Source organism: Condylura cristata, unplaced genomic scaffold (assembly GCF_000260355.1).
Source record: "Condylura cristata isolate star-nosed mole 26May11 unplaced genomic scaffold, ConCri1.0 scaffold00017, whole genome shotgun sequence".
Lineage (NCBI taxonomy): Eukaryota > Metazoa > Chordata > Mammalia > Eulipotyphla > Talpidae > Condylura > Condylura cristata.
In genome coordinates, this window is record NW_004567118.1 from 23,601,696 (window position 1) to 23,613,457 (window position 11,762).

At 45.4% G+C, this 11,762-nt stretch overlaps 1 protein-coding gene across 2 annotated transcripts in view; it reads left to right on the forward strand.

The window, feature by feature from the left end:
* The window catches only part of PMP22 (peripheral myelin protein 22), a 30,453-nt gene extending 19,005 nt beyond the window's left edge, over positions 1-11,448 (forward strand). For both annotated transcript variants that reach the window (XM_012726320.1, XM_004684577.2), the window contains exons 4-5: positions 2,503-2,643; positions 10,141-11,448. In XM_012726320.1, coding sequence (XP_012581774.1) covers positions 2,503-2,643; positions 10,141-10,304 — 305 coding nt within the window. In that variant the 3' untranslated portion in view covers positions 10,305-11,448. The remainder of the gene's footprint in view (positions 1-2,502; positions 2,644-10,140) is intronic.
* Positions 11,449-11,762: the final 314 nt, after the last annotated feature.

The window sequence follows — 11,762 nt, forward strand, 5'->3', positions numbered from 1 at the left end:
TATAAAACAATATGTATGCTACTAAATGTATCTGCTTGACTTACCAAGTCTGAGAGAGGTGTGCTAAAGTCTGCTACTTTAATTGTGGCTTCATCAATTTCTTCTCATAGTTCAATTATTTTCGAGTCATATTTCAAGTATTTGCTTTATACCCTTTCTAGGCCATGTTGTTACACATATAAAGGTTTATGACTATTATCACTTTGACTATTATCACTATGACTATTATCACTTTGAAATATCCCTTTTTGGCCACTTTCATCTCTTTCAATATAAATTTTGCTTTCCCTGATACTATTATTACTATACCTGATTTCTTTGTTGTTAACATTTGCCTGAGGCCTCTTCTGAGAAATCTTGTGATTTTCAACTGTTTGTTTTAGTATCTCTCTTGCATCATATGATAGGTAAGAATGATGTAATTCAGTATGAAGTTCTACATCTTATAATGTGTATATTGAACCCTATTGCATACCTTGTGACTGGACTTTTCTGCCTTCATGTATGGGTCTTACTTACTGTTCTTGTGGTAGAAAACCGTCTTCAACTTTGTTTCCCTGGAGACAACCAAAGCTGGACTCAAAATAGCAGGTGCTCAATAATTGCTGATTGACCGGAAACTTCTCTACTCTCCTAATTCTGAAGTATTGGGTTGTCGGAAAAGTCATGACACATTTTTGCTTGAAAAACAGAAAAAAATACATCATGACTTTCCTGACAACCAAATAATTTGAGAAAAAACATGGCAAATAGCTCAGTTGTGATGGGGTTGGGACTAAAGATGAAATTATTGGTAAAAGAGTTTTAAGAAGGCTTTATACTTTATTAAATCTAAATTTTGTTTCCTATTTATGTAGCTTAAACATATAAGATTTTGAATTTTCTCTGAACATATGGGCTGGTAGTAGTTACTGATGATCATAGTAGTGGAGGTCAGGACTCAGATCAAGATCTCAGAATCAGTGAAGGAAATGCAGGATTTCATCTCCATCAACCATGTCCCTTATGAGATATTCATTGAAGGACACTACCCAGCAAAAGTTGACATCACTGTTTCAGTTCCAGATCTGGAACTGATTTCATTTTGTTTCTAGCTTCTCTTATCAGAGTGCTGGATAATTGGTTAATTTTAAAGAAGAATGATATTATGGCAGGATTAACTTTATCACCAACTGCTTCTCTAAAGAATCACTGTCCTGGACAAAGATTTAATTAAGGATATATAAATATAAAGCCAGGATGACTCACAGCCCATTAGACATCATTTTCTTACCGTAATTGACAAGAAATCTAAAAAAAATACAAGAAGCATCTGTTCTGTCATAGTGGAAACAGAGGTTGGAATTAAAGACCTCCCTGGTTTGGTTGTGCCAGTTGGGCTCATCCAAACCTCTCCAGAAATTCCCTTGAGTACAAGGAGCCAGGCTACTTGATGTGTTGCACATCTCTCAACTCCAAAATGCTGCCTGTCTTATGTGAAACTCAGTACTAACAGTTAATCTAATGAACATCCTTAGAAGTTGACTGTGAGCTACTTATAACTAAAGCAAGGTGGTCTGATTCAGTTGCTGATGTATAAACCATGTAGATTTCATGGCTTTGAGTACTGTGTTAGGCATGCTATTTTCCAAAGCCGTTTCACATTAGCCAGTGACTGAGCAGAGAGGAACAGTACCTGCCCTGTGTTCTTTGGTCCTCAGGTGACAGATGGGCAAAAGCCAAATGCAGCTCTTCACGGCGGGCACCCTAGTCTTTCTATATGAGCCAAACCCCACTTGTTTCCTTTCCTTCCTGAAATAACGTTAATTTACAGTAGATAGTGAACTAAAGATTCTTTTTTGCCTGAATTTTAGTTGAAAGCTTGCAGATTTGATCTAAGGTCAGAGGTTCCACAAAGATGTGTCACAGTGGAAACAGACTAAAATCAAAGATTTGCATAATCCATAATCCTACCTGGTGATCTGACTGAGCATGAGCCCATGACTGTGACCAGCATGGGCCAGAAGAGTGAGCTAACTGAGCAAATGGATTTTTGTAGCTACATAAAGCATGTTTTCTTCAACATCTTTTTTCCAATTTCCTACAAAATTAGTTTTGGCTCTAACACTATCTTTTTCTTCCCAGCTGTCTCGGACAGTCGCATGTATTTTGGGGGATTCTGGTGTTGTAAGCAGTGGTTTTAAACTATTCTGAAAATGGAGGGGTCCCAGTCTGCCCTTTGAGACCCCCCAAGGGGGGATGACATAATTTCTTACAGCTTTTTCTTAAAATGTACACAGTTTAACATATGTTAGATTTGTTTTTCCTCCAAAAGAAATCATGAAATAAAAAACGACTTAAGAATGCAAAGGTGAATTGCCTGCATCTGCTCACAGTATGGGCTGTTCCTGGGACGACTGTGACTTTCAGCCGTCTTTGTGCAGCAAGCCCCACGTTCCTTGTGCAAGCCTCTCCTTCACTGTGGCCAGCTTCATTAACCTGCTGTTTCTTCCCACCTTCCAGAATGGCTGCAGTCTGTCCAGGCCACCATGATTTTGTCCATCATCTTCAGTGTTCTGTCCCTGTTCCTGTTCTTCTGCCAGCTCTTCACCCTCACCAAAGGGGGCCGGTTTTACATCACTGGGGTCTTCCAAATCCTTGCTGGTAAGTTGGAGGTGATAAAGTCCACGTGGGAGGTAGGTCTATTCAAGGTTGGAGAATGATCTGTTAGTTCGACAGATGTAGTGCCTGAGTGACTGATGGTTGTGCGTCTCCCCTGGGATGTTTTTCAGAAAACACAGGTGTGTGCGTGTGTGTTTGTGTGTCTGCATGCACCTTAAAATTTGAGAACTTTCTATTTATCCATGGAATAAAATACATGGGAAATAGGACTTAGAAACTCTGGAAGGAACACCTCCAGCCAAATCAGACTTCTCACTAGGAACGAGCTACATCAACGAGGACACATTATCAGCAGAATTGCTGAGGGTATTAGTAGATCAAAGGCAGGGTCCTCTAAATTGCATCAGGCTGTGAGAAATCATCCCTGCTTCCACATAGGAATTGAAAATACTGAGGGCTGTCCAAGGTTGTTCTTTACTATGTGTTTCCCACCTCTAAGCACTGCTGAAGCCACACTGACAAATCCTTACCCCCCAATTACAGCTTCTGGATTCCACTTTGAATTACTGTTGTCATCCTCTGGTATCTTTCCTGGAACTTCTGTTTAACATGTCATCATTTTCAAACACTGGGCCATGACAACACACGAGTCTCTCCTTCATCTCCATACACTACCTTCAAGTTCCCTTCTTGTACAGTTACCAGTATGCACAGTATGGAGAGTCCTCAAGCTTTGATTCCAGAGGCTGACAGCTTCCAACTTTGTTTCTAGATCTGGGTAGAGTCTGATTTCATTGAATCTTATCTTTCTCTTCACTGACTGGCAGTTGACTGGCTGCAGGGCTCTCAAGCAAAGAAAGAGATAGGTGGGGTGGTGGACTTTGTGGTCCAGATTAATAACTTACAGAATCCTATGAAGCAGTAGACATCTGGGTACTGTGAGATGGTCTAGATTGTTTTCCTGAGTAGAAATCTGTTGTTTAAGTTAGTTGTCAGAATGTCCATCGTCCTGATTCACCACACTGTGCTCAGAACCAACCACTGGAGGGTTGAAGAGCCCACATGTCCTCAGTCCTCACTGCGGTTAGGTGGATGGGTAGACAGAATGGATCATGCAAGGCTGGATGGCAAGATGTGTCAGAGGTTGCATGTTGGGCACCTATTCTGGAAGCCAGAGCTACCCTTTCCTAGAAAAATGAAGCTGGAGAACCATTTTTCAAGAAACACATGCATCTAGCACTCAATATTCCCAGTTTGGGGCTTTCAAAACCAAAAGTACCTTGCTATTTACTTGTAAAGTTTTTTTTTTTTTTTTTAGCCCAAGCTAAGTTCCTTTGTCATTGCCAGCTTTGTAAATTTTCTAATTTCTTAGTGAGATGCTATTTCTAGGTATGTTCGAAGTAGTTATCATTATCCAATCCATTTCTAGAAGTTATATAGAAAACTTTTATATAAAATGTATTCTGGAATTTCTATTTTGACTCACCCTTTACAGTTAGATGTCAAATAATGATCATATCTGTGTCAAAGCATCAAGAGATGTATCCTCAAGATAAAATAATAGAGACTTAGGGAGCAGAAATTTTGTAAAATATTTATGCTTGATCTGTGTAAGCCTGTTGTTTTATGGATACATAGAAAGGATAAATGATACCTGGCTTCTCAAGGACAATCAATGCTTACACTCCCTCTCATACTGGACTGAATATAGTGAGTACCTCTTTTATTTAGTGATACAGAGTACACTAACACTGTTGAGAGATCCAGTCTGATGCAGAAATGGTTTTTTCCATTATCCTTCCTTGAATCTGACTTGCAGTGATTGCTCAGGGCAAGTTGATGCCATTTGTTAATTCCTAAGTTTCTAAGTACCTGTGATGAAGAAGACTCCCAACAGCCAAACTAAAATACTGGGCTGAATAGGACTATGTTGCTTCTCAAAGCAGGCAGCACCTTCAACTTTATCCCACTGAAAAGTTTCAGCCTTAAATTCTCTGTCTTTTTAGCAACTCCATTTTTGGTCAAAACCTAGTCCAGAAATGAGAATCACTAGGTCATTGCACTGAGAGTTCAAGTATTTCCATGAAGCTGAAGCTCTTAGGTCTCTTCCTAAATTTACTCATCCCAAATCGCTTCACTGTTTTGTCTCCTTCCAATTCAATACAAGCTATTGGGACTCAGCTATGAAACCTCTGAACTTTGAAGCACATGATCTGTTCTTCCTCTGTCCCCATCAGATTAGCTGCTTATTATCTCTCATGAGACTTTTAGCTGTCGGTTTAGTGGCTTGTACTGGAATAGAATGTTATCTTGAACTAGAAATGCTGACCGAAGATAGCAAGTATCATGTATAAATCCTGAAATGTTCTAGCTCCCACCCAAATGATCTGAAAGTTAGTCTTCCAGGTTCCTCGGGTCTCTAGAATGTTGCATTTGAACTTGTAGTTTCATAAGATCTGTACTAAAGGGGAGAGCAGTAAGTTAGGGATGGTACTGAGGGATTTCCTTACTCTTGATATCTGATGATCCTAAATCACCTTTACGACGTGTGTTTCCCAATTCACGACTTATTAAGAAATCAGTAGCTAGAGAGAAAACAAATGAGGGGAAGAGTTGTTGGAGATGTGAAATGGTGGTAACTTGAAAAGTTATAGTGAACATCAAGACACAGCTCAGAAAAGCTAAAACACAATCAAAGGAAAACCAAAAAAGCAGACAAGAAGGGAGAGAGGGAGGAAGGGGGAGGGGGAAGAAAGTAGTGTCCCAATCATGGGGTGTAAAATTTCCTGGAGTGTGTGCCAGAGGGGCTAGTGTCCACATAGGGCTGAGTCATCTTCAAGCACCAGGACATTTCAAGTGGCTGCCTCCAGAACCTCCTGCCTCCCAAGGCTGCGCCGTCTGTGCACAGCTGCTCAGCTGCGTCTGTAGATCTTACTTGTCTGTGCAGGAAAGTGGGAGGAGGAGTGTAGCTCTGGAGCTGGGAGCTGATGGCAGATTCCGCTGTCTCTGCCTTCTTCAGATGACAGCGCGGTGTGCGGCCTCAGATCCTCCTGGTTTGCTGTGTCATCCCTTCTGCATTTCATCACTGAAGCCTCAGGCCTCACTTCTAAGCACCATCCTTCCTTGATTACATGCTTAGGTTGGCTGCTTCCTGAAGATGTGTTGAGAGGCACCTTCCTCTAGTTCAGTGGTCTTCAATTTTAGATGTACACTAGAATCGCCTTTTCAAAAGGTGCTTTTTAAAAAATGTCAATGCCTCGGCTTCACCCCTAAATAGTCTAAGTTAAAGGTGCTTTGGTAGGAATATTCCTGCGATGACTCTAATGCTCACCCAGGGCTATAAACCACTGGCATGCCACTAAACTGCCTGAACCCCACTCTAGGCTCTTCTAGGACGCACCCCCAAGATGGCTAGTTCCACTCATGGGCCCTCTATTCTTCTAAACCCCTTCTTAGAAAATAGCCATCCTGATCCCGTGTCTGGATTCTCGAGTCATTCTTGTTTTCAGACCTGGGCCATCCTTCCTAGAGCCCTTGCTCTGCTGAGCCAGGTTACAATGGATGGGTAGGTCTTCAAAAGTTCACTTAGAGATAGTCCTGAGGGAAAACCTTGCCTACTTTGATTCATTGCATCGCTTATCCTGGCAATGAAGCACTGCATGGCACCGAGAAAGACCTGAGTACCTGGTGGGCTGACGGCACAACCATGCTCCCGGGCGGACTCAAACCTGCATCGTGTATTGTTACTACTTGTGATTGAAAAGAAAAGGTGGTAGAAGGAGACTCCTGAGTGTTTTCACTTTCCTGTTTGTTCACTCCTGTCTTGGACAGGTCAGTAGAGGTACAGAGTATTTGGAGTGAAGGACTTTGGGGGATGAGTAGAGCACAGCCTGCTCCCTGTCCTGGGTGGCACAAAGACAGCATCAGTGGTAATGAGTGAAACACACCGACGTTGCACTTGGTCTTGCCCAGAGCAGATTCTCAGGTTCCTGCAGGGGTTTTCTAGGCAGCAGGCGTCACCCGGACACTGGACATGGACCCTGGGCCAATAGCACAGAGAACAGTCTGTGTGGGTCAGTCAGAGCACAGTGCTTTCAGGCTAACAGCCCTTCTCGCCTTTTCCTGCCCCACCTTGTTGCCCACAGGGCTAAGTGGGGACAGACAAAGGCGCTCACTCACAAACCAGCACCACACAGGCACCTTCCACTGACTATTTTTGTGTTCTCACTTGACCTGTGCTTTCTAGCGACTTCACTGCTCCCACTCCGGGCTCTCCAACGAACCACTTTGGCATAGGTCACTGATGCACACTTTAAGTCCTTCACCGAGCCACTCCACTCCTTTCAATACTGTGGAAAACAGCTCCTTGCAGCTGTTTTCTCCCTCGGCTTCCAGAGCAGCACCGCTCCTCCACTAACTTGCGTTCAGCCACCAGGCAGGAGCACTGGATCCTCTCTCCCCTCCCCTTATATCCAGTCCACTCTCAGTCCTACCTCATTGTGGCAGCCCACACAGGCAGCGTGCCTATTTCTTTTCTTTGACTCATGAACACCATTGCAATGGTGCAAAACTTCTCTTATTCCCCCACCCCCGCTGGGATGGTCTTTCTAAAACACTCATCTGTTGGTGTTTTGCCTCTGCTAAAGGCATGCTTTCTGCTGAGCTTCCTCAGTATGCCAGCATAGGCCTTGGTGAGCTGTAAGGCTCAGCTGTCTTGCCCTCCATCAACTGAGATTCATGGTGACTGCTGGTGTTTACAATAAGCTTCCTGGCTTTGCCCATGTTCTTCTTTTTTTCTGGGTCTCCTGCACTTTTCTTCATCCAGCTCCCTATCACCCACCCTTGGGACACTGGTCAAGCACCATGTCCTTGTCCGGCTTCTCTGAGCCCCCAGTTTGGGCCCAGCACCCAACTGAGCGCTCAGGGCATCTGCTTTGTAGCTTCTCCTCTTTGAGATCACATCATATGCTGTTGGGATGTTGGAAGCCTCCTGACATATCTGTCTCTGGGTGACACCCCTTGAAGGTAGCAGCCATACTTCATTATCTTGGGGTTGTGAGCCCCCAGAACAATGCCTCTGCACAGCGGGCACTCATTATGTTCACTGAACCAAATACAATGGACATAAGGAAATTTAGAGTATTCCTTCAACTGAATTCCCTTGCAGTAGTCACTTGATTATTTCCTTCCAAAGGTTCTGAGTTCTAATCACTCACCTTCAGTTTCTAATGCCCTTAAAGGGGACCTGAGACCCTCTCCACGACAAGAGAGTGTAGGGGGATTTTTCAGGGAGTTATTGCAGACTCAGCCATCCCAGGACAGGTGGAAACTCTTGAGGCCTCTTGAACAGTCAGAACTTCCATGCTGTCTGGACAGGGTCAGTGTCCTTCCTCTCAAAGTTGACCTACCCTCTCAGGGGGTGCCCGCCACTACCAAAGCACAGTCTGCATGTATGCAGGGAAGGCCCTTTGGCATAGGTCACTGCACCTTGGGGATCTTCCTAAGGCCTCTCTGCCTACTGATTGCGGAGACAGTTGTCACAGCCCACTTATGGGGAGTGATGGTTGACTCTTAGGGACTTTGTGTGACATTGCTCTGGGTGGCAGACAGAGGCTTCTGGGCAGAGTCACTGATTTGTAGAGTCCAGGGCATGTCTGTTGCTTTACATACAGGCAGCTTTGTAATAACATAGACCAAACACCTCAGCCTCCTGTCTTCTCTCTTTGGCTTTGTATGTAATCTAAACTATTTGCTTATTGAAGTGAAGCTTGAATTTATTCAGCTTCTGAGATTCTACTAGGTGAATCCTGAAAATTGAGACTTACATTGGCCACCACACTTTGTGTATCTCACCTCTCTATCCCTTGTGGCCTGAGAGTACCTTTTCTTTGCCAATAGGATGTGGGCATAGGGGTCTGCATGGCTTTCATGGCATTTTTCACGCCAGCCATGTCTAGAAGCCCTGCCCACACCACAGGCCTCATCTTTCCTCGATCATGTTCTTTTTATAGCCCTACCCTGTTCAGGCAGGTCAGAGATTACCGATGAGACAACTTCAATATTTCTAAATGAGCAATGATGTAAAGCCCATAAATAAAAAAAATATTAGTTAAAAAAAAAAAAAAAAGGTAGCCCTTTGGAGAGATGAGTCACAGAGCTTTCGGGGAAGACGGTAGAGGGTCACAGTGTGTTATTCCCAGCAGATCACGCTGCTGTTTTCCTCAAGGGACCTCTCACCAGCTAGTAGATGGATGTCTTCACAAGCTCCTGAACTCTCTATAGGGAGCAGGTCCTGGGCCTGAACCGCACGTACTTCCAAGGCTCCGTTGGCTTTCTGAATGGGGCCAATGGAGTGGGAGTTTGCTCCCCTGACTCGCAGAAGGACAATCTTAGCAGGGCGGTGAATGTGACATATTCCCACTTCTGTACTTTGTTCAAACAAAGATGCAGTGTCCAGTGAAATAGCAGTCCAAATAGCAGTGAGGTTAGGTGTAGGTGGCCCAGGGCACAGGGAGGAATGGCCACAGGAATCCCATATGGCATGTGGATTTATAATAGAGTCACTCAGAGCCTCTCAAAGACCCTGTCTTCAGGAGGGAACAGAGCAGGCTTTGTGAGCTCCGGGTGGGGTGCTGACATCCCAGGAGCCCTCCCTGCCCAGTGTGCTGACTGTCATCCTGGGCATCACACTTGAGGCTGCCTGCTTCAGGATGCCCAAGGTAGAGGCTTTTCTTCTCCTTCCCACTCCACGAGGTTATAGGCGTGGACATGGGATAGCCAGGCCTACCTAGGTTCTGATATCTTTCAGCCCTGTTGGGACTTGAGCCCTAACCTCGGGGAGCTATTACACGGGACCCTGTGGAAAGGTGCTTGCTCCCGGTAGTCACCTCCCTCTGCTTCCCACCCTTACCTACCTTCCCCTATGCGCTCCCCTCCCCCCACCTCTTTGTCCTCTCCACACATTCCTTTATCTGCCCTGCAGTGCCCACAGGCAGCCCATGCGCCTTCACCCCTGCCCAGGGATTAGCATCGAGTTTTGCCCATTTTCTAATGCTCTTCCCACGCACAATGAATTAAATAATTCCACCACTTACTTATAGGGTGGCTCACAGGTTTCCAGGGTCTCCCATACCCAACACCCTAGAAGACAGGTTTATCTTGCAACCTGAATTCTCACTGTACCCCTTGGAAGTGGTGACAGAGGAAGTGAAATGTGGCATAGATGACCCTCCGCGGCTCATACAGGAGAAGTGGAGACCCACGGCCCCCCCTCCCATTCTTTGAGCCCCTTCTTCATTCTGGACTGAGTCTGACAGGTTCTTGCACGGTTTGGCCTCCGGGCAGCACACGCTTGCTTCTCTCTAAGAAAGAGCAGCAGCTGTGGGGTGTGTGGGAGGGTGGGGAAGAGCATGGACAGGTGGGACACGGCTGGGGGCCTGTGTCGGTGGAATCTGCGTGTTGGTGGAATCTGCGAGGCGGTGGTGCAGAGGCCTCCCCGCCCCCTCCTCCCTCATTCACCGTGTCCCTCTTTTCCCCCAGGTCTGTGCGTGATGAGCGCGGCGTCCATTTACACCGTGAAGCACACAGAATGGCAGTTCAACTCAGGCAATTCCTACGGCTTCGCCTACATCCTGGCCTGGGTGTCCTTCCCCCTGGCCCTTCTCAGCGGTGTGGTCTATGTCATCTTGCGGAAGCGCGAATGAGGTGCCCAGACGGCGGGTCTGCGGCGCGGAGGCTCTGAGCATGCGCAGGGAAGGGAGGCCAGAAACCACAACCCCGAAGAGTCAAAAAGAGCTAGCCAAAATTCCCAAACTCAAACCAAACCAAACTGAGAGCAGTTAGGGGGTGGGGGGGAGAGGGTTAGTGCTGATTGAAGATGTATATAATATCTACGGTTTATAAAACCTATTTATAACACTTTTTACATATATGTACATAGTATTGTTTGCTTTTTATGTTGACCATCAGCCTCGTGTTGAATCGTAAAGTAGCTAAGGAACTTTACATCCTAACCGTGTAATCAAGCTCAGTATTTTTGTTTTATTTGTTGTCTGTTTTGCCCAGAAATAAAATAACTCCATCTTGCCCCTCTTCCCTTTCATTTGAAAGAAGATACCTCCCTCCCACTCCACCTCATTTAGAAAACCAAAGTGTGGGTAGAAACCCCGAATGGCCAAAGCCTTTTCTTCCTGGGTGGCCAGCGCATCACCCAGAGACACGCCCTGCCCACACCCGCGGAAAGCTAGTGCGCGCGGGCCCCAACTGCAGACCTCGGCAAAATCCCCCGCGCGGCCGAGCCACTCTGCCCTTGAGGGCGGGAGTCCGGTCACGCGTCTCCATGAGAAATCGGTGAGAACAAACCTACGAAATGGTGCTATGTCTCTACCATTCCTTATTATAACTAATCATCTAAACTACTCACTGGAAATTCAATTAACAATTTTACAACGTAGAGTGGAGACCTGAATAATTCTATGTAATATAAATGGTTTATAACCGCCTCTGTACCTAGCTGGGCTGCTAGTGCTACTATGAGCGAGAAATACTACACAGCCTTTATGACGCCCACATTTCTCTTCCGGTCGGAGTGTCAGGAAAAGTCTCTGCCCTTGGGATGTACATTCCCTGGGCACGCCCAGCTACTCACTCAGCTGGGTCTAGACTGTTCTCTGCCTCCAAGGACTGTCTGGCAATGACTTGTATTGGCCACCAAACTGTAGATGTATATACGGTGCCTTTTTGATGCTAAGACTCCAGACCTTTTATTTTTTTGCTTCGCTTTTTCTGATTTTATACCAACTGTGTGGACTAAGATGCGTTAAAATAAACATCAGAGTAACTCACTGATCTCCTTTGGTTTTTGTGGGGACCTGTGTGGCGGGGAGGTGTGCATGGGAAGCGAGATTGAACTGATGATCAGGGCTGCAGTCTGGTGTCGAGGAACCAAAATCATAGTCTTTTTGCAGGTTACATCGAACGCATAATGCCTTCCAGAAACTTGGGCAAATGTCTGCTAATTGGAGAGGGCCAGGGTTTGCAACTGAAATGGAAGCTGTAAATGCACTGCAAAAGCTGTGAGTGTCCATTTAACTTAATCTTCTTTTGTGCTCTGTTCCCTGATGATCCACATGGGGGCCACAGAAGTCTGCCCACCTAAGATA